The following is a 23,641-nucleotide window of genomic DNA, read 5'->3' as shown; positions in this document are numbered from 1 at the left end:
TTAGCACCATACTCATCACGGAGGTGTTTTTGTTTTTCTTGATTTAAAAAAAACTTAAAATACCTGAAAAATAAAATATTTTTTCTGCCATCTGGCTTTGATAAAATCAGTGAAAAAAATCACTACATTTCTTATGATGACAGTGATCTACTTTTTACTGCCTGTGAATAAAGTCAGTTTATTAGATTACTGTAGAGTGCATGATTTTACGTTGCACAAGATGCAATATTGGCAGCTTTTTTGTGGCCGGGGGGAAAAGTGATTACAGGCCTTTGGCAGCGGACGCTAACCACAGATGACAGATACAAATGTGTTTGACAGAGTTTCCCAAAGATGTCACTAGTCTATGTGGCTGCTGGCGTCAGTTTGGGTTATAGTCATGACTGAGATTTAACGTGTTTACTGGTGAGGGGGACCTTTAGGCTGCCGTAATGCACAACTTTAAAATATGGCCATCTACTGTATGTAGCATGAAAGAAAAGAGCTGTGTTTAAAAACCTCTATTCTCATAAATAAGTAGTAGACAGCCATAATAAACTTAGATGTTATTACTGTATATAATCACTTAATATTGTGTGGAGCAGTGGGCTGTGACAGGCTGGTTCACTTTTCTCATTTTATAGGATGTGTGATGTAAACCTTTAAAATATTTTTATCTATTGGCTAGTCTTTTTTAATCATCTTAAGTCTAATTTCATATTACAAGTCAATTTGGATTAATTTCTGAAAATTTACCTCCTTTCTTTGAAAATTGTAAAAGTATTTTAATTTCAAGATTTTTTTAGACCAAAGGTTACTGTTGAACAATTTATTGTAAGAATAAAGTTTTTTGCAGCCTTATTGTTACAGAGTTATCTGTCTCTGTGGTGTTATTAAGTTGTTGCTGTTATTATGATTTTATTTGTTTGCTTTTATTGTGACGCACTTTGTCACCCTGTGTTTTAAAAGTCCCATATAATTAAGTAGAGATGCCCTGACTAATCATTAACCAATGCTGAGTGGACAATTGTGCTTGTAATATGTGCTCAGTAGAAAAGCTTTCATGCTTTAGCCACCAGTTCAACAGGTTCTTTGCAGTCACGTGATTCTGATGACACGTTGGGGGGGCAGGAAGTGGGGGCCAGCCTTGAGGAATGAATGGGAATGGAGGACAGTTAGCACTTAAAGCTCTAAATGTACCTGTGTGCTGCAGTTATCATCACAAAATCTTTCAATGCATCCAGTATGATCCCTACACTTTGAATTAAAAAAGGGTTTTCCCACAGTTCAACTGATTTACCTGGCGTGGAGGCCATCAATATCACAAGGTACTCAGTCCTTCTGGCCTCCTAGCATTTTCTATTGAGATGAAGAGAGACAAGTGTCCTAAGCAGTCTTGTACTGAGCTAAGAGGCTAGCTGCGCCCCTCTGACATTTAAACAAAAATCACATTTAGTCATAAACATGCTTTTCATTTAAACACTGAACTGAATAAACCTTGTGTGATAAGCGATCAAGTGAGGATGTGTTGTTCACAGTCAAAGCTGTTCTACCAAACAACTGTCTTATGTTAGCCTCAGTAGCTAGCTCTTGTCTGAGTGCCAGTTTCCTTTCCTCCATCCTTTTTTGTTATTTAATCAGCATTGAAAAAGCCAAATGTGACCAAATGAAGAGCTGCTTGGAAGCAAAACATCAGATCTGTGATCTAGATCTCTGAAAGTGGCAAATTTCTCATCACAATTAGTAAGACTGAACGATCAATAAGTGTTTAGCACAACAGCACTGTAAAGACATTAAACTAAATTGCAGCACCGTTCCATAAGAATATAAAACATTTAAACTGAGTTAATGTTCTGAGACTTATTGCCATTTATTTATTTGAGCATTTGCACTGCTTAGCCAATGGAATAGGATTAATAGGTTTTTCAGTCTGTTAATAATCCTATAAGTTCACATCATTTAATAAATATAATTAATGAATCATTTCATTTATTGATGTTCCAGTATACTACAAATATCTAGAATATCTAAATATCTAATATCTCTCTGCTAAACCAGCTGCTACATCAAAACACAAAATATGATCAGTATCAGCCAATCTGACACATTAGTTCTCAATCTAGTTAGCATCCCTAAAGTAAAGTTTTATTTACGAAAATAAAAGTCAAGAAACACAAGACAAAAGTCAAGTTTAGATAAATTTTAATCAAATACTAATAAAAGAAAAATCTCAACATTACTTTCAGAGTCTTCAAGGAGCATCAAAAAATCATTCCAAAAACATTTAATTCAAAAGATTACTTTCCATGTGTTTTTCTGCTTTATGAATAAAAACTAAGTAAAAGCTCCTCAATTTTGTCATTGTCAATTTTAAATATCTTCTTGGTGTCAGTACAAAACTGACTTTTAAATTTTTTGGTAACTCAACACCAGTGAGATTTGATTTGCCATCAGCACGTCTTTATATTCAGTCATAGGCATTATTTTATTTGCCTGAATTTAAAACAGATTTGGGCTCGAAGATGAATGTGTTTCAAAGGAAATAAAGGCTTCCTTCACAGTGACCAAATCGTATAAAATCCAGTATTGACCTGGCTGGCAGATTTATAAAGATGGATGGGTCGGAGAAGAATCTGGTGTTGGAGGGATATGAGTGGAAATGGATGGGGTTAGTGGCTCTCCGGTGTAATAAAAGAAATGAAAGTAGTAATAGACTCTCAGTGAATTCCATTAGGGACACACTGACGCTACACAAGCCATTCATTATGATGATGCTGTGAAGTGAGATATTTCATTGTAGAGCCTAAAGCCTGGTGTTAAAGGGGACACTGAGGGATAGGTGGAGCACAAAGGTCCACCTCAGCCTCGTTTACCGCCACTCTCGCCTGTTTCTATGGAGATTTGAGGCTTTTCAGGCAATTAATCAATGGGAGCATGCTTTTCATCAGGCAACCTTGAGCTTTTCTATGTAAGCTCTGACAGGCAGGAGCCTATTGAAATGTTGTCTTTGAAATTGTGTATGAAGTCGGTATGGATCTGCGATCTTAGAGGCATGTTTTGATTAAATTGAGTTTTAGTACGAGATACATTTGTCACTTGGCAACAGAAGCTACTGTAATTTGCAATGCTATCCAACTCGTTTATTAGTTTTTAATTGATTTTCTTTTACAATCTAATTTTCAGCCACTGCGCCTTTTAAATGTCTCTCTCGCCTTCATTCCAGGTGGAAAGGGAGGAAAGAAGAAGAAGACCAAAGCTGGCTCCAAACCCAGCAAAGCTAATGGGTCCAACTGGGCCAATGTTCCCCTGCCCCCTCCTCCTGTTCACCCCCTCCCTGGCACTGAGATGGACCATTATCCCAATGAGATTCATGAAGGAGGAGGGTATGTGCACTATGGATATACACCATCACAGATTATCTCCTCAGATATGAACAGATATATTTCAGATACATTCAAATTTCTCTATCCCATGATCAACTGTTAAAACATGGCACTTCTAGTACCTGAAAGCAGAAAGAAAACAGAAAACTAAACTTAGGAACCATCTCAGAAGTGAAGGAAAAAGCAAAGAAAACCATTTTTGGCAATATCCTTCTCATTTTTTCTTAAATGTTGCAGGCAGATTTAATTTGCTTCTGGACTTGATCTTATTCTTGAACAACGTCCAGTGGAAAAGCTGTTGTGGCTAAATAGAGTTCTGACTTTCAAAGTCCTGTGGTTGGAATATTAAGCTGGACTTCCTGTGCACAGCCCAGGTACTCCAGTGCTGATCAGTTGCAGAGACTTGGGAGGCAATTGGAAAGAAATAGCAGGGTTGATTTTGTCAACTAAAACTATGACTAAAAATGTTCCTTTTTACCATGAGGAAGTCTAGACTTAGCCTTGATAACAAAAAAAGAGATTATTTCTGTCCAATTGTTGGAACTTTCTTTTGGACTTTGACAATACAGACTTTAAGCAGTACTGGCACACAGATGGCCAAGTGGTTTAAGGCACTATCCATGTACGTGGGCTGTCCGCTTTCGAATCTGGCCCGTGGCCCTTTACTGCATGTCTGCAACAGTGCTTACTCCTGCGCTGCCATGCAGCCAACAGCCTTAGATGTGATATGTTTAATCAGTTACTGTAAAATCCTTGTCTTAAACACTGTGGCCAAAATACCAGGATAAAATGTTGAGACACACTCTGTTATTGATGCTAGTTAAGCCTCCTCCATCACACAACCAAACACATTTTTACATTCTCACTTATTACCTCCGCCAAGGAGGTTATGTGATCAGGTGGGTTTGTTTGTTTGTTTGTTTGTTTGTTAGCAACATAACTCAGAAAGTCATGGATGGATTTTCACAAAATTTTCAGGAAATGGCAGAAATGGCATGAGGAAGACCTGATTAGATTTTGGGACTGATCTGGATCACCGTCTGGATCCAGGAATTCTTTAAAGGATTCTGTACTATTGGGAGATAGGGCTGCGCTGTTACAACTTTATACCAGGAGGTGGCAGACATGAGTAACTTATCCAAAGTTTTGGAGATAATACAGTTTGAAAGATGCACGCCCAGTCTAGGAGACGAGTCGGAGCATAACAGAGAGAAAGACAGCGAATTGTAGTGAGAATACTCACAATGCTGGGAGGAACAGGGGAATATTCACCCTCTGCCATGACTTTCACACGTAGTGAAGCCAGTGCTTTGCCTCACCGTGTCTCCATCTCACCAGGGAGGGAGGAATCGGCGAATTAGATTTTGGGAGTGATCCGGATCACCGTCTGGATCCATGAATATTTTTAAAGGATTCTTAACTATTGGGAGATAGGGCTAATGGCGGAGGTCTGTGCTCTCTGGGTGCTTTTCTAGTTAATTCTGTATTGCAAGCAGTAGTTTCACTGCTTAAAGCATGCTAGGATACATTGCAGCTGTGTCACTTACTCCCTTTAAAGGTCATGGTTATGTACTTTGAGAAAATTTTGTTACATTATAAGTAAATGAGCTTTGTGAAGCACTAGTTTGATTAAAAAGACAACAAGTGACCATCAGAGGTCGGTAGCACAACTCCCAGGATGTGGGGCTTTAATTAACAATGATTAACATCACAGAGAGCCAAGAGCCAAACAGATGATATTCAGAGAGATTCACAACTGCCCAGAAGCTGCATGTTGCGAATATGGCCTTACACAATAAAAATGCCACACAGGAAGACAGTTCAAGCCTTTTTTGATCACTGGAGATCCCAAAAATAAAAATCTGAAATAGGGGTAGACAGATGATGGCCTGTCTGATTAGATGCTGGTATTTGATGCTGAGTACTGATTCATCATTTTCTTTACTGATAATCGTCCAAAATTTGGTAATTCAAAGGTGTGCTACTTTGGCTTCACAACAAGGCGTGTCCTCCCCTCTGGTTTTGTTTTCACTCTCCGCAGTCTCACCTAATGTGCTGCCTACAACACAGTCTGACTGGCTTGATGTCACACTACTACCAGCCATTCAATACTGAGACCTAGGTGGCACTGACACAGGGCAGGCGCGGCATTACTGCCTGTTTCCTGCTGCTACACTGTTGCTCTGTGCTGTTTGTCATGTTGACAGAGTAGTACTAAATTGTTTATTTTCCTAATTTTTTTAACATGCTGTTTTAGAATGCACATTAAAAACATTTTGTTTGTCTTTACAAATGCTTAACGGTTCCAAATATCGGTTATCGGTCACATGCACTACAAATAATCGGCATTGACGTCAGCCCTGAAAAACCAAAACCTGTCGACCCTTAATCTTACTTGCATCTTGTCTACCAGAGCAACTTATGTTATGAATTTACGATAACTTATTCAGACAAATTGTGGAAATATTAGGAACAGGTCTAAATGTTTTAACATTTGTGTGCTGATAAACCAAAAAAAATGCAATTATAAGAATTGAAAATGCAAGAAGGGAATAACTTACCATTTGAAGCACTGAAATACAATTATCCTTTGTATGTTGCTATCGCTGTATGGATGATGCATGCAGTGAATGGTTCCCTCGTCTGACCATCTCAGCAGTCAAGTCTTTCTTGCTGGAACAAACATGATAGTGCTTGCCAACATAACCAACACCACATACTTCTTTGTGTAATAACAGGGTTGAGAAATGTTTTCTCTGCAGCTAATTGCTTTACAACTGTACATCTGGAGAAAAGTGAAGGATCAGTGTGTGCGCTGTCTCTTCAGGCGGCAGGAAACACACACATGTATGCTCCTATACACAGTCGCCCCCATGAAAACTCAGATACAGATGGCTTCAGATCAAACTATCTGCTCATCCTGTCTTCAGTCTACAGGATGACTTCATGACTGGAAAATAAATGGAGGAAGGAAAAAAAAAAGTTCGAACAATCTCCTGCTGCTACTGCTCACAGATACACAGATGGTTTCAGATTAATCTATTTGTTCGTATCCACAGAGGGAAAAAAATAATTGCATTGTTTCATAAAGAGTGGGAGACAGACCGTCAGGGTTTTATATCAGCAGGATTTTATCTACCTCTGAGTCTAAACAAGATGTAAAAGCTGTTCATTTAAATGTCATATGCATTATAAACCTTTTCTGTAGTATATATCTCTCATTACATTTTAAAATGAGTAAGCAATTTTGGAGCATTTGATGAAGCAAAGTGAATCCAGCAGATGCTCAGACATGCTCATCAGAAGTAACAGAAGCTTAGTTAAGTGTTAGTCTGTGTCCCTCTCCTTGGTCCAGTAGGTGCTACGTCCTCTTACTCCCATTTCCAATCTGCGAGAGTCATCGGCTTTAATAGGCTATCTGGCAAATGAAGAGTCCCGTGCACTGTAAATCTGAGGCGGCTCTTAATGGCAGCAGATTAAAACAGTTATGTCCTATGGAGTGTGCACTGACAAATTTCTTTAATGAACATTTTCTTTATGGCCAGTATTATTTCAGCAAGTATAAGCACAGCCATGAGGAAGTGAAGCCTGACTACCTTCATAATTCCTCTCAGACCTGTTGTGTAATAAATTCCTACCAAAGTTGGACAAGGTCACACAGCCCTGTGTTGGAAAGTAGTAGTTTTTCATGAGGTATTATAACAATGCTTACTGTTAAAGCTATAATGGGTTGAATTTTGGCACTGAAATGCCTGTATTTATTTAAATTGGCCACTCCTATGTTAGATGATTTTTAGGTTAAGTACTTGCATTACTTGCATTTTTGTGCTTTTACTTATTAAGGAGGGCTATGCTGCTATCTTAAAGTGCACCAACTGTCTTTGGGTTTGTAACCATCTCTCATCAACAAGGATGTTTTTAAAGCCACCCGGTTTGGGAAAATTTTAATAGACACTAAGATCTCACACTTTGACTTAAAAATACAGAAATAATACAAGGAAATACAATAGAGATCGATGCTGCTACATCTATGATGTTCATTTGTGCTATAGCCTTATATCAGATATAAAAGTGCATCTTTCTTTTCTCCAGGTATGAGAGTGATGGCTGGGGTCCCCCCATGCCTGTGCAGACATATCTTCACCAGGGCATGGAGGATGAGCTGGAGGAGGAGGAAGAGCGGGTTCCCACCCCACCCATCCGAGGTGTTGCCTCCTCCCCAGCTGCTGTCTCTTTTGGACAGCAGTCCACCGCAACCCTTACGCCTTCTCCAAGAGACGAAATGCAGCCCATGCTCCAGGCTCATTTAGACGAACTGACCAGAGCATATCAGCTGGACATGGCAAAACAAACATGGTAAAAACTACAGTGTTAACAGATTTACACAGAGTAAAATTCGCTATCTATCTATCTATCTATCTATCTATCTATCTATCTATCTAATAAATGCTTTGTGGTTATATTAAAATGCGTACTGTACATTGTTTTCTGCATGCATTGCTGCAGCATTCTTCATGTCATCTGTGTGTGCAGTGGAGATAAACCCATTAATCATTTCATTTTAATGGGCCCATGCTACCACTTTTGCGCCTACTGTATTTTGCTTCCTCTAAGAGACACGATTTCTTACCCACGGTTGTTTACTCCCCCATCTCCCGTATGGCACATTCCATTGTTGTTGTTCTCATGCAAGTCAGATGAAGGCCATGCTTCATTCTGTCGGCAACGCAAGGAGAATGAGAGACTGGCATTCATTCATAATAGTAAAGAGTGTGTGTGTGTGTGTGGGGGTGTGCAAGTAAGCCTTGTCAGGCGGGAGATGTCATGTTACCCAGTAATGACTATGTTGGTTAGAGAGCATCTCTGACAACACCAGAGGGCCAGTAATTACAACCAATTCCCACTGCAAAAAGCGTCAAAGACATGCACTCCTCAAACAAACGTGGCTGTCAGCAGAGCAGGCTGCCACTGAGGTGACAGCCGTGTGTGGACAGGCTTAGAGAGCTTGCCTTTGTAACATCTACAGCAGCAATTAGTAGGCCATTATGTTACCAAGCAAGTGGCACAGTAGAATTAGTGAGAATTGTCCACATTTATTCAGCAGTTCACATATAGGAACACCAACTGTCACTCTACATATATCCTTGTTTTCTGTATCTGTTGTCTATTTCTTTGAATCTCTCTGTATTCATAATTATTTCACATTTCTTGATATACAGTATTTGCTGTGTTCATTGTAGTAACAGCTGTCTCTTTCTTCTATCAGGCACATGCAGGTTGGCTCCCTTCCTCCCCAGGCTCCAGCTCCTCCAGTGGGCTATGTGTCGAGCACAATGGTTTCTGACATGGAGACTGACCTGCCTGACGAGGATGAGGAAGAGGAGGAAGAGGAGGAGGACGAAGGCTATGGAGCCAGGCATCCTCGTGGTATTGAGCACACACCAGGGTCTAGCATGGACAACCTGGACAGCTCTTTAACAGGTATGTCTGATGCAGAAATATGTCTTTTGCCTGATCCACAGTCATGTATTTGAGCAAATAATAGCACTTTTTTCACTGTTTTAAACAGTTGTTAATCAATTTTTCACTGTCTTTGTTTAAATCTTATGACAACGCTCTAATTACTTGGCGTGTGAAAACATTTACTTCCCATTGTTGTCACATCTTGTCTTGTGTTAGATGGATTGCTGTTCTTAATCAGTCTGCTCTGCGTACATTTTTATGTGAACACGCTTACCAAGTGTCCCTCAATCAAAAATTATAAGCACTTTGGCAGACTCTGGGGGATTATAATTATCATTTCCCAAAAAAAGAGATAAGAAAGTCCATGAATTTTAAACAGGATAGTGAGAGGGAAATTAAGAGGAGGGAGAGGCATGGCAAGAAGGAGAGAGCGACTGTGATTTAACTTGCACACAGGAGCCAGCACCACCCATATCTTCCCGAGGAGATTTGAAATAAATTTCACGTGCGGCATATTCCATTCCAGACCAGAGGCACCATTTCCATTTTTACAACTCACTGAAAACTTTTACAGCCGTCTGTCAGGGGGACATATGAAGGGCAACGACATTGCAGCTGCAGAGCCGGGCTGTAGACTGCAGCTATAACACTGACCAGGACACCCGCTCCATCTGTAGTCTACAGGGACAAAACTGGCAGGTTATTTATGAACTATGTTTGGCATTTGGATATCATGGTATTAAAAAAGGCTATAGTTTAGCCCAGTGACACTTTAAAAATTCCAATAAAGTGTGCAATAACTAAAAAACAAACTCCATAATGTCAAAATTATGGGTGAGAGATGCAAAGAGCAGGCAGAAAATACTCTGAATCTGATTTTAGAGAGAAAGAGCATGAGAAAAAGAGGGTTGACGGTGCTGCTTTTTGGTCTTTCCTGTCAGTGGCAGCCTTAAAGAGTAGTTTTCCATGGAATGATGGAACAGTGGTTTTGGTAGCGCTGACACATGCTACTGCTGATGTATTTAGAGGAATATAAAGCAGCAGCGGGGCCCTAATCTACTGCATCTCTCCTCCACTGTATTACTCTGAAGACAGCACTATTTCTTCTTATCTCTCCGCAAGTCTGCCTCACACCCCATCCGCTGACAACACAGACACGGTTTCAGCTCCAGGGTGAGCAGGAGGAAGAGAGGGAGGAAAGGAGAAACTGCTCAGATTTATTGCGGCCACCATTTTGAGGCTGTACAAATAGGGGAGGGTAGATTCCTGTCGAGCCTCACTTGATAGATTTGTCATTGTTTTAATAATATGGAAATAGGTCTGTTTTCTTAATGTTACACCAAAGGCCAGTAAATCAAACACTTTCACGGATGCCCCAGAATAAAAGAGCCAGCTTCTCCTTTGGGGACCATTTTTCACCAGCAGATTCTCTGCACAGGCTTCCCAATGTGTTACCCTCCATTCTGAGATAATGCTGCACATTTTTTTCACAGATAAATGTAAATCCTGATATTGTGTTGGGTAGTGGGGAGCTGTGTTTTGCTTGAGCCAGAGAGATGAAGTGAACACAAAGGTATTACCTGGCTTTGTGTGTAGGCGGTAAAGGTCGTGTAAATCTGAGATGCTGTAGCAATGCTGTTATGCCTACAGTGATCTGAAAGCTGGGCTGTTCTGGGCGATTACTCTGCTATAAAGCCTTGCCAGGTTTGCGAGGAGCGAGGTCACGTCTCTTGACGGCAGGTGGAGACGCCTTCTCTTCAGGGGAAATGATTTTCCCGCTTAACGACATGCAGATTAGGGTTTCTGCCCGTGTAAATCAGTTTTAGTGGCAGGGGAGGCCAAGGCTTGGTTTTACTGCCCCCCAACCAGCTCCCGTTTACTGGCCTTGCTCTATCAGCGCATGGAGCTGGAGAGGTGTAAGCCAGTGGTTTTTAGAGTACATGGTTTGGCCCATTGCTCTGGTTCAAGACATTATAAAAGGACAGCACAGCTTGGTCTGGAGCTACAGAAGAAAAGTCCTCGTTTCTAGGGCAAAAAGAAAACTAGATTGAATTTTTATCAAATTATGTTACAATGATCACAGTTTGATTGGTCTGCTATTTCAGAGAATAGAAGTGCTCCAGAGGTTCAGCAGTAGAAAGTGGCAGTTAGTGCAAGTGAAAAGTCATTCTGTGATGTGATTTGCTGAGGCAGTGTTCCTTCGCCGAGCCGGAGGAGTTGGAAGCCTCAGTGCTTTGGCTGGCACTGCCTATACTTCAATATCTGCTCTATTCTTTGTGGGAGGATTGGACCCAGTGGAATTGCTGTCTTTCTTTCTTTAGAGAAAAACTCTCAGAAAAGAATTTCAAAGAAAATAGCTCTGTGAGATGGAGGGCTCAGAGTAGTTACTGCCTTGGATTTCAGTGAGCGCCATAAAAACGGGTTGTGTAAGGGCTTCTCTGCCTTATGCAAGCTTATATTTTACAGAAGTTTCCATTAATCTGAGTGAATTTGACTGCAATACGGCTGAAAAGCTGTTGCAACTTTGGCTGTTAAAGGTGCAATTCCCCGTAGTTACAAGCAGTGACTGAGTAACGACCTTTTTGAGATGAAGGGTTAAAGATGAAGAGACTCTTAGATGTTGAGCTCTTTGAAGGGGGGTCCCAATATCTCTGGATTAAAGAAACATGCATTATCATATTACCAAGTTTAAAGAAAGATTCAAATGTGTAACATCACACTGCAAACAGAAGAAGCATCTTGATTTCTTATTTTGACAGTTAATAAATTGAGGAAGTGTGAGGATTTGAATCTGCCAAGGTGTATGGTACCTTTTGTATCACACTGACCTTCTAATAAATCCTGCTGTGATCTTTTTGCCCCATCACTCCTTCTACAACCTTTACTCTCACACCTCCCCTGTTCTCCATTACAGCAGTCTGTTCAATCACATCAGTCTTCTTGTGTTCTGTGTGAGGCAGGGATAATGTGTGCTTGTGTATTTGTGTGTGAGCATAGCATTTGGGTTTGTGCCACTTGTACAAAGTCTGCCAAACTCGTCCCACTGAAAGCTGTCACATTAGCCGACTGTTCGCTGTGTTTTGCTTGCCAAAGTGGCATATTTTTATTGGCAGACTGATACTTTTATATTTAAAGTGCTGGCCTAACTGCTTGTGTAAAGAAAAGTCTATGCATGGGGAATTACTTGCAGTAGCACAGATATGTATGAAAAAGTCTTGAAGTATACACTATATTGCCAAAAGTATTCGCTCACCTGCCTTGACTTAGTATGAACTTAAGTGACATCCAGTTCTTAATCCATAGGGTTTAAAATGACGTTGGTCCACCCTTTACCGCTATAACAGCTTCAACTCTTCTGGGAAGGCTTTCTACAAGGTTTAGAAGTGTGCTTATGGGAATTTTTGACCATTGTTCCAGAAGCGCATTTGTGAGGTCACACACTGATGTTGGACGAGAAGGCCTGGCTCTCAGTCTCCGCTCTAATTCATCCCAAAGGTGTTCTATCAGGTTGAGGTCAAGACTCTGTGCAGGCCAGTCAAGTTCATCCACACCAATCTCCTTCATCCATGTCTTTATGGGCCTGGTTTTGTGCACTGGTGCACAGTCATGTTGGAACAGGAAGGGGCCATCCCCAAACTGTTCCCACGAAGTTGGGAGCATGGAATTGTCCAAAATCTCTTGGTATGCTGAAGCATTCAGAGTTCCTTTGACTGGAACTAGGGGGCCAAGCCCAGCTCCTGAAAAACAACCCCACATCATAATCCTCCCTCCACCACCAAACCCAGACTAGTCCATCAGATTGCCAGATGGAGACGCGTGATTTGTCACTCCAGAGAACGCGTCTCCACTGCTCTAGAGTCTAGTGGCGCAGTGCTTTGCACCTCTGCATCTGATGCTTTGCATTGCACTTGGTGATGTATGGCTTGGATGCAGCTGCTCGGCCATAGAAACCAATTCCATGAAGCTCTCTATGCACTGTTCTTGAGCTAATCTGAAGGCCACATGAAGTTTAGAGGTCTATAGCAATTGACTCTGCAGAAAGTTGGCAACCTCTGCACACTGTGCACCTCAGCATCCGCTGACCCTGCTCTGTCATTTTACGTGGCCTACCACTTTGTGGCTGAGTTGCTGTTGTTCCCAGTGGCTTCCATTTTGTTATAATACCACTGACAGTTGACTGTGGAATATTTAGGAGCAAGGAAATTTCACGACTGGACTTGTTGCACAGGTGGCGTCCTATCACAGTAACATGATGGAATTCACTGAGCTCCTGAGAGATGCTTTCACAAATGTTTGTGCAAACAGTCTGCATGCCTAGGTGCCTGATTTCAATTATTTGGATGGGTGAGTGAATACTTTTGGCAATATAGTGTATGTTCACTGTTTGCAGATTGTTTTGTAGGGTACTGATTGTCACTCCTGTTTATTAACCATCCCTAAGGTATCATGTCTGAGTCAATGTTGCTAAAGCTACAAGTGATACTTTACTTTCTTAAAAAGTTTCTGTATCTTTAAGACAATGTTAGCCTTGCATTTTTAAACAGAAACAAAAAAAGTGTTTGCATACCAGGTGTTTGATTCAGTACATTGCTTTGTGTGATGCTTCATCAGTGTCACCTGAGGCAGTTTTGCTGCTAAGTCTGCTCAGCACAGGTGTGCTCATTGTTCTTTATCAAAAGACGAGCAAATCAGTCGATGCCAGTCCTGCTGTTCCACTGCACGCATTATGGTGTGTGTGTTTGCGTGCACCTGTGTGCGTGTATGCATCATATATTCTGTATGTGTGTGTGTACTGGATGAAAGAGGACAGGCCGGAACAGAATGACTACACAGAAGCACTCACCTGCAAGAAAAGAAATGCCCTGCAGCAAACAAGAAATCATTTAAGTCGAGAACGTGTATATAATCTTTTTATAAGATCACTCAATACATTCACCCATCTAAATGTTCAATCATGGCACAGATGTTTCAAATGTCAGATCATATTTCCATAAAGGTTATAGCCACTGAGCTGAAAATTATTAAAGTATTTATTCACACAAGCAGTCTAACATACTTAAACGCACATTTGCTGAAGCCTGTGGTGTTCCTCAGGGTCCATGGTGAATGGGTGGGGCTCAGCCTCGGAGGACGACCGTAATTTCTCCAGCCACAGGTCCAGTTTGGGCAGTTCGTCCGATGGCTCCATCTTTACTCACTGCAGCTTTGCCCAGGCCCTGGTGGCTGCGGCAGACAAGGCGGGATACCGCCTGGAAGGCACAAGTCTCAGCAAGAGAGGTTGGTGTGGAGACTGGCTCCGCTCTGCTGGACTGGATCTTCTTATGGTGGCAGACGATGTTCCTTTCTGCTTTCAATCGTCCTCCTGCCATCTATTGGCTGATATTGGCTGGTGATTTTCTCTCTGCTGCTTGTGGAAACTTGCCCTGGTCTTGCATGGCCTCTTTTGCACATGGCTAGACTGCAGACCTTTCCATCTTTGACTCTTTGACTATTCTGGCTTTGAACAGGCTTCTTTGGTTATTAATATTTGGGTGATTTTATCATTGCAGCCTCTTAAAAGCGTCTTTTCTACTCCTTCAGACCTTTATTTTCTAATAGGTTTTGGATATTGATTGATAACCCATTCCTTCCTTGATGACAGCTTCAGCTGCACTGACTTGGCATTAGCTCTCAGTGTCTTTATTAACCAGCTGGCTGGTGCTTCTCTCATCATCTTGCAGGTAAAGGCTTGTCCCACAGGCCCCGGCCCAGTAGTCCATTCTCAACAGATGGCAGCACAGTCGGCACGCACAGCCTGGGCCACCAGAGGGCCACCAGGCCCACACGCAAACCGAGAAGCCAGGGCACAGCACCCCACCGGAGAGATCCTGGTGCAGACGGTGAGGCAGCCATTAAAACACACTGAAGTTTTTTTTTAGAAAGTTTTCTTTAACATCTGTTGTTCTTTATCAAAAAGAAGGACTTTGACATATGTGCACCATAATAGTGTATTATTTGAGTCGTTGATACTTAAACAAGCATTACAATTTTTTAAGTAATTGAAATGTTCTTTCGGTTCATTCTGTTGATGTCTCATTTGGTACAGACCTACCTCCTCCCCCTGAGCCTCCTCCCTGTCAGGGGCAGGGCCGTATCCAGGGGGCCCGCAGCATAAGCGGCATGGCAGCCCCCACAGAGAGAAAGGCTTCATCTCTGGAGCGCCCACCTATGTCAGGAGTCCTGTCTGATGAAGTAAAGAACTCCATTGACAGACAGGCGCGTGCCACTCTGGACCATCATCGCCAGGCCCAAGACAGGCTGGGCTCCGTGGACCGAGCTGATGATGGACGGAGGGGACACAAAACAGGTATGGCTCAAGAAGTAAACATATAAAGAAAGAAAATATCCCAGATTTTTTGGCCTAGTCCATACAAAGGCTGGTAATTTTTGCAAACGGAGTTTTTCCATCTCTGTTGTCAAGAATAATCTTTTCCACATAAAACACAAAAATGCACTGTTAGGTGCTGGAAAGTACACACCAGGTCAGTAGTTCACCTGCGTGGGTGAAGCAGCTCACCTAGAGGCCACAAGGATGTCCCTGACATGCGAAAATGTTCTTGCTTTTCCTCTGCAATGACAGTTTCATAGAGAGCAACTGTTAGTATCTGTAAGCATGTGGAAGGTTCAACAAGCACAAGTTTGGTATCCATTTGTCATGCATGCAAAAGGCATAACTTTGCACACCAATGACATCAAACCGAGGAGAAAGCTTAATCCTCAGTTTTCACTCTTAGTAGGGTAGTTTTCCCAAAGTAGTGTTATCAACACAATATGCACAATATTACTTGCACAATTGTATCTGCAGGTATTGGCTTAGTAAAAAGGGAATTACCATATCAGCAATTTTTTTGGTTTTTAAAATCTGCCTATATCAGTTCTAAATGTTAGCAGTACGAACAAATAAGTTTGTGGAGTTTTAGGCTGGACCTTCAGACCTGTACCAGCTGAAGTCTTTTTCTTGATTCATTACCATTCCTTACACTTTAAAGTGTTTGAAGGACCAAAGTTTTATGTCTTAACTTCATTGAAATATCAGTATCGATATTTGGTTTCAGATAAAGTTAATCAGTAAATATGAGCATATCAGATATTGGCAAAAATCAAATTTTGTTCATCTCTAATATCACATCCCAAAACAGCTGTTGTATTTAGGCTTCATTATGGAGGTTTGACCTTACTTGCTAAATCTGATTAGAGGTCCATAATCTAACCTGAAATGCAGTTTGCATCATGTAAAAAAGTCCCAGTGTTCAAAAATACCTGCCTACATGTGGACTGGGCCCTAAACTTTTTTAGATCCTAATTTAAGCATTAGGTTATAATCTCTTCTTTTTAGCCTTGTAACATTTTAAGGTACAAGTCAATTATAGAATGCAGTCATAACTTTAAGATATAAATTTGGTTATTGGTTTTGATATACTGCTTGTTACCTTGACTTTATGTGTTTGGAAACTAAACTTTCAGCTATCTTATTTCAGAAGATGAGCTAGCTAGTTGTCATTTCTTTTTTTTCTCAACAACAAAGTTTTGACATATTGACGTCTACAGTAATACATACATACACACACATGAAGGGGAGCCGTTCACATATCTTCATCCATGCTTTGCATAAACAGCAGCATTATTTATTTGTGAAAATGAAATCTTGCCAGAATAATGTGTAATATAATCCAGTTCTGCACCACTTCCCAGCTAAACGAAATCCATGAAATTGTTTTGCTCATTTAAAGCAACTCATTAAAAAGGAATTGAAACATTTCAGTTTCACAATCTAAACAGTTTGAAACATTCCTGTTAACTCTTATAGTAAGCATTTTATGAAACAGTTAATTAATTGCTTCATAGCAGGACTCAGGAGTTTTGCTGCTGCTGTGAATTTTCAAGAGATATTTCCCCGAGTTCTTGTGTTGAAGTTAGCTCTCATGCTGCGTTCAGACTGGGCTCCCATGAACAGATTGCACTGTCTGCCACTTGCTCTGGTTTCCAGAATGCCCACCCCCCAGTCTCCCAAACGCCCCTGTAACTGTTGCCAAAGTTGGCCAGCTCAGCTCCAACTGAAGCAGGAGGCCCCGGCAACCGAAATGCACCCTAATCGCTTCAGCTTTCTTTTCACACACAAACAGCAGCCACTCCACACCCCATCTGTGTGAGTCTGCGCTAATGTGTGTTTGTGTGTGAGTGCTTCATCAGACAGTTCATCTGAGACTGTGAGACAAAGACAGGTGCTGCACTCATCGTCTTAAAAAAAAAAAAAAAAAAACACGCACATAGGTGAATTCCCTCATGTGTCAGAGAGCTGACTGATTCACAGTAGAATCCAGCGAGGTCGGGGCAGCCTCTATTACAGTCATTAGCCAAGCAGTGGGGAGCAGTTTGATGAGATTTCACGGAAAGATGGAGACTGCTGAGGGTCAATGTTATGATGCCCTGCAGCAGGGGGGGCCACAACAGCCAGAGGTCCCTGTGTTATTGTATTTACCCCCGCATAAGGCTGCTAGCCGCAGAGCCATGTGTGAGGCTGAGATTTCTCTCTGTGGCGCGCCCTGGCATCGCCTGTTGGCACGACCACTCTGCAGATGTCAGGAGGAGGCGAATGTTTCTAAATGCTCTTTGTCTGCATGCATCAGATGTTCAATGTGTTTCACTGCAACAATAAAAGTCACGTGTTGTGTCAAACTTAAAGTGACCCCTCTTTGTGTTTGCAGAGGAAGGGTGCCTGCCATACAGTAAACCATCCTTCCCCTCCCCCGGGGGCCACAGCTCATCTGGCACAGCCTCCTCGAAGGGCTCGACGGGGCCACGCAAGACCGAAGGTCCACGGCAGCCGCAGCAGTGGACGGCTTCAGAGCATGCAGAATTCCTGGGGGCCAACGGACAGGGACAGTACTCGGGAGAGTTATGTGAGTAGGATTTCCAGCATTCAAAAAGAGAACAGTTTTGTTTTGTTATTTAGCCATGAGATTGCTATAAATAATTCTGGCAAAACATCAACTTTACAATCACACGGTACTTCTGTGGATTCTTCACAGCTTCACTATAACAACGAGGTCACTGGCCCTGCCTGTTGTTTACTGACAAATATTCAAAGCACACACCTCCTTTTTAAATACACAGCTCTTTTTGTTTGGCTACAGATTAAACCCACAAACACATGTTAATTAGAGACTTTTCAAAGCATTAATGAGCTAATTTTAGAAAGAGCAGTGCTAGCTGTTGTAGTCTTTTGGCCTTAAGCTCTGATTTGTTTAACTTGATACTGTAACTTTGTTTAGCTTTGTATTTTCCTGTAAATGTTTCCTCTGCACACTCTGTCAGTTTATTAAGAGCTTATGCAAGCTGGAGTTAAATTTCTTTTATGTAGCAGCACAATCTGACCGAAAAATTGATTTGAATTTATGCTAAGCTAAGCGGATCCTTGCAAGAACTCTGTAATGCTAACACAGCAGATTGGTATCATACATTTTTGGGAAAAAAAGAGTATAGAAGACATCCCAGCAGTGCTGAAGTCTTTCTTTTGGTATACAGTGGCTATAAAAAGAGAACACCCCAGACTATCACCCCACAGATTGCCAATAGGACTGGAGCCTGGGCTCTTGCTGGGCCGTTCCAAATCGTCTATCTTCTCAGATAAAGCCAGTTTTTTACAGATTTGAATGTATGCTTTGGGTCATTGTTGCACTGAAAGGGGAAATTCTTCTTCATCCTCAGCTTTCTGGCAGATACCTGAGGGTTTTGTGCCAAACTGACTGGTATTTGAATCTCTTCATAATTCCCTCCACCTTAACTAAATTGCTTCCCCCCACCATGCTTTGCTGTGGTTATGATTTTCTTTTTCATGATGTCCTGAAGAGGACAGCTCACAAGAAATGCACTCATAATCTGACGGATTTGAGTGATTTTTTAAGGAAGAGTGGGCGAATTTTGCTAAGTCTAGAGAGGCTAAGCTGATAGACTCCTACCCAAAAAGCCTAAATGCTGTCATGAAATCAAAACATGCTTCAACAAAGTATCAGTCTAGGGGAGAGATTCTGCTAGACTTTTTCTTCAGCCAAAATGACCAGCAGTCCCCAATAATTCTGGCTATTTAGAACAACTACCAGACATATATTTCAGATGGCCATGCAACCAATAACCTGAATTTGACAGGAATAAAACATACAATGAAAGAAACACTGTGATACAGCTTTATGCCTGTGCACAAGCAGGACTGAGGAAACACGTCTAAACCTGATCCAAATCCAACACAATAGAAATCGATCCCCAGTTCTTGTCACTCTGTTATTACAGGCTCCTTGACACATGCTACACATTGGAAATGACTGCATAGAGACATTCTTTTATTTGTCTTTGTTTAAGCTGTTTAAACAAACAGTTGATATCGTGAGCTTTTCTTTATGCAAATGCAGTCAGCTACACAACAAATGCCCACGCTTTACACATAAACAACAGCACTTAGCTTCACTTTAGCACTGTTTGCTTTAAGTTAGCTCATTAGCACAGAAGCTGCTCCATAGCTCAGTAGCTCAGCAGCCATATAACATCCTTTACTGAAAACACTAACGAATTGTCCAAACAAATAACCAACCAGTGCTCTGTTGACTAGACACCACCTTTAAACTCAGCATTACAAAAGAAAATTTAGTTTTACCATCAGTTGTCAAACATTAGTCCTATAAACTGATGATCTTAACTGTAACCTCAGTAAAGTCATCCTATCATCCTGGTTTATTTGGAGCAGTCCTGAAGAAAGACAAAAAAAGCCACTGTGGATGATTCAATGCTCTCCTCATCTCATTGATGGCTTTTCCCCTGCAGCTGAAGTTGCATTTGCTTCTGCTATAGGCTAAATTAGCCAGAAAGCCTAGAACTAGAACTCCAAGCTATGGCAAAGTGAGATGGTGCTCTCACCACCAGTCCAAATGACTCATGCTTTTCTGCATGACAGGATTTTGTGTTGAATACAGTTTCACTTCATCAGAGAACTAGTCATAGGTAAATTTACCTGCTCATCAACACAACAATTCTCTCCTCTTTGTTTATGCTGCACAGCTTTCTACAGTTCCCTTTGTTTTGACTTCCTTATTATCAGCATCAATGACTCAAAATCTCTCCATACTGCTAATGTCTATGCATAGCTTTCAGTAGCTCTCAAGTCCCCTGAAAATCAGCATTTGATGTCATCCTCATTGATCACATAAATATTCACTGCCTAAATTAGCCATGTGCTGTCCAAATAGAAAAACAACCCCAGCACACAATAGGAAGTGAATTATAGTAAAATTACTTTGAGTTTATATTAAAGTGTTCTTGCAACATATTGACTAGGTAACACAATATCTAACATTCAGATATTTACTATACTTATTTGGTAATAGACATAGTTTTCAGCCAGACATTTTGGCTTTTAATATTCTAATTTCTTAATTTCAACAGCAGTGTGTAGACTTTTTAAAGGGACTCTTAATCTATAATGAATTCTAAATTTTGACTCCTTTTTTTTTTCCCCTGCTTCCCACAGAGTGATCTGCCAGGGATGTGAACTGGAAGAAAGAGCTGGCCTGTCCTCGAAGAAACGATGCCCTCCCGGTTAGGGCAACGAACTTTGTCCTTCTCTGTGTGTCCTCAGAGGAGGGAGAGCAGCAGAGGGCAAGCAGTGTCACAGAAACTGTAAATGTGATGTATAGACACAGACATACTGTACATCTCACTATGTTTTTGTCCTCGAGAAAATATTTTCCACCTCCTACCTTACTGTAATTTTCTTTTTGTTAGAAAAAGGCAAGTAAAAAAACAAGAAAACATCTATAAGAGAACAATTTTTTCTGGTAACTGTCCTTTGGGGGGAAAAGGGAATTTTGTTTCATGTAAATATATTCTTTAAGTTGTTGTTGCATTGCTATGCAAGCCTGATTCAGTTTGAGCTTTTTATTTACATAAACAGGAACAGTCGGTTTTATCTGGTCATTTGTATTATATGTGAATTTGAGTGGCTGTTTTGCCATAAAATAATTGTTTTATAATCCATTGTTTGTTAATAGTTACCATTAATTATTATCATTATTATTATTAATTATTGTTTTTGCACTGCAATTTTTGGTGATAAGCACAAAAACATAGCTCCTGCTGACATGAAGAACCGGAAGAATATGTGAAGAGGAGTTTCTGTACTGTAAAGTAAAGAGAAGAAAATTATATACTAATGTACAGAGAGATATTAAAGAGTTAGGCTTTGCTCACAAATAAGGCACCCATTTCTGTAGGTGAGACTAAAAGGGTGGCAGACACACAAGGTTAGAGAGTCTGAGGGGCAGATATGAGGCGTGAAGAACTGGACACAAAGCTGTAGCCGAATGAGTAGAATATTTAATTCATGCTAGAAACTTTAAGTGCTCTGTATTTTAGACATTTCAATGTGTTTTCTTATTTACAGAAACAGACTGAGGAAGTTTTATTTTTTTATAAGTGTCGTCAAGCATTTCAAGTTTTGTTTGTTTGATTTACTGCCTAAAATTTTGGCAAATTTATGCTCCATGTTCAGAAAAACTAACCATAAAACAGTCAGAAGAAGAGGGAAAATCTGTCCAGTCAGAGCACTTACAGAGGCTGCTTTATGATTCTTTTATCGCCTTAACAGGTTAACAGGTAAACATCACAAAGGAGTATTTCTTGTGATTAGTAGCAATTATACTCCCACATCTACCTTAATGATCAGTGGAGCAACACAATTTGTTTACATCTTTTTATGTTTGAAATTGTATGTCTTTAGTTGATTCCATTTAAATATAGTTTGCTTTTTAGAGCACTTACTGTTTTATTTTTGTTTCATTGTTATAAGAATCCAGTGGCATGTTAGGCCCAGCTACGTGCTGCTAAACTGAGGTGTCTCTAAATGTTGGTGCTTCAGTCGCCAGCGCACTCTGATCAGCACAGTGTTGTGTGAGAAGTAACGTGTATGATTTACAATGTAGCTTTGAGTTACAATGGAGAAAAGCCTTGTATATTAACAAAGCAGGTCTCACTGCCTCCATGTCTACAGCCACACTGTGGAGCAGATCACTTTCTATCTGCCTGTGTGCCACAAAAACACACTTATCATCTGCCGCTTCAACTTCTCAGCCTCTGAATCTCAATATTTTTGTCTCTTCAGACAATGTTTTTATTGGTTGTCCTTTTTTAATGAAAAGCTTGTTTCTTTGTATGCCTTTTATGGACTCCAAAAACGCTGCTTACAACAATGTTTTCGATATAAATGTTCAGGATTTTTGTGGTTTGATGACTGTTTGTTTTGTCTTTTTTTGTACTGCTAATGTTGATAAAAGGGGGGGTGGAAACTAAAGGCCATCAGATGCTGTTGTACTGTTGTCGTCATGCCATCGTCATTTTCTATCATCCGCCCAGTGGCCAGTGTTCTGGAAATGAGGTGCAAGAGTATCTCAGGTTATTTTACATTCTGGTGGTGTTTATGTATGTGTATATATGTGTATATATCCATACGCATCTCCACTTGATTATGCCATTCCGTTTTCATTGACAAAAATATCCCTCTCATGCCCGTTTCTGTCGTCCCCTCCTTTCTTTTCTGCTGTGGGTTTTTGATTCTAAGTAAAACGTGCTGGTTCATCCACCTTAAGACAAGATGTCAGTAAAAGAACATACCAAATTAAGATTGATATTTTTAATGTCTATTGCGTTTTGTGTCTCTTTAATACTCATTGTTTTCTTTCCAATCACAGTGTCGTTTTGTATTTATTAAAATGATAATAAAAGTATATTGTGAAATATGCATAAAGATTCGTGGAATATAAGATGTGTTTTTTGTTCCTTGTAAAGTTTGCTGTCAGAGGCGAGCAGCGAGGCCGTAAGGCGGCGATGATAGGAAGCACACACACAGGTGAAAAATGCTGGGTCAGTAGTCGTCTGAGTCACTCTTCGTCCTGCATGTTCACCGCACTGCTCCTCTCATGTCAAAACTGAAGAAACTTTAAACCCCCTTTGAACACAAGGAGCAAAAATGCTCACAATTTGCTTGTGGAGACAATAGAGAAAACGTCTTTTTGGAAGGATGGAAGTACTTTGGCTTTCCCTCTCTTTTGTTTATTTTCTCAATATTGTTGATTCTTTGTAGCCTCTCTGTGTGTTGCCTTTTTGCTATAAAAGAGGATTAAAAACGACAAAAAGAGAAAGTTGTTGGGTGAAGTCTTTCTGTACAGTACGGGGTGATCCGATGCCATTTCTACAGTACATTCTGCTTTTTTTTCTTTTTCTGTAAACCACCTTCTGTACTCACTTGCATGTCCTTGTCCAAGAAGAGAGTGGATCAAGAAAATAAACTTTTACAGTCTCATTCCCATGTCCTGTAAGATAAATCCATGTTCTTTTATTTCCTTGTACCTGGATCAATATCAAATAAAATATTTTTGAAAAATGAAAATGACTAAAATTCTGTTTGATTATTAGATAATACAGAAACAAGTAACTTTTTGTATCTTTGCTAAAATAAATGTACTTAAAGCTGCAAAACTTTCTAAATGAAAAGTTTTATCTTTCCAGTGTTTGACTCAGCATCAAAGAGAGCTGCTACTTTGTGCATTGTGTGTTCTTGCTTGAGCAGTGTGTAACCTTATATGTGTTTGCTAAGGAGCTCCTGACTCAGCTGCTCTTTTTATGTCAAACCAATCCCTACCTTGATCCTGGTGGAGGAGCAGCTTCAAACACAAATCCAAATCTCCTAAATCACCGAGACAGGCTGCATGCTTTCAACCTTTCTCTCTGCATGG

The 23,641-nt window shown here is 40.6% G+C and overlaps 1 protein-coding gene across 17 annotated transcripts in view; it reads left to right on the top strand.

Annotated features, from left to right (window-relative positions):
• The window catches only part of robo2 (roundabout, axon guidance receptor, homolog 2 (Drosophila)), a 438,879-nt gene extending 415,627 nt beyond the window's left edge, over nucleotides 1-23,252 (top strand). For 11 of the 17 annotated variants that reach the window (XM_041802876.1, XM_041802927.1, XM_041802906.1 and 8 more), the window contains 8 exons: nucleotides 3,203-3,362; nucleotides 7,455-7,718; nucleotides 8,629-8,843; nucleotides 13,920-14,102; nucleotides 14,546-14,704; nucleotides 14,911-15,171; nucleotides 17,570-17,764; nucleotides 20,383-23,252. In XM_041802876.1, the coding sequence (XP_041658810.1) occupies nucleotides 3,203-3,362; nucleotides 7,455-7,718; nucleotides 8,629-8,843; nucleotides 13,920-14,102; nucleotides 14,546-14,704; nucleotides 14,911-15,171; nucleotides 17,570-17,764; nucleotides 20,383-20,384 (1,439 nt within the window). In that variant the 3' untranslated portion in view covers nucleotides 20,385-23,252. The remainder of the gene's footprint in view (nucleotides 1-3,202; nucleotides 3,363-7,454; nucleotides 7,719-8,628; nucleotides 8,844-13,919; nucleotides 14,103-14,545; nucleotides 14,705-14,910; nucleotides 15,172-17,569; nucleotides 17,765-20,382) is intronic. The other 6 variants (XM_041802995.1, XM_041802980.1, XM_041802988.1 and 3 more) reach the window with 1 other exon arrangement.
• The last annotated feature ends 389 nt before the right edge of the window (nucleotides 23,253-23,641 follow it).

This window comes from Cheilinus undulatus, linkage group 2 (genome assembly GCF_018320785.1).
Source record: "Cheilinus undulatus linkage group 2, ASM1832078v1, whole genome shotgun sequence".
Lineage (NCBI taxonomy): Eukaryota > Metazoa > Chordata > Actinopteri > Labriformes > Labridae > Cheilinus > Cheilinus undulatus.
This window is presented reverse-complemented; position numbering and strand designations above follow the sequence as displayed.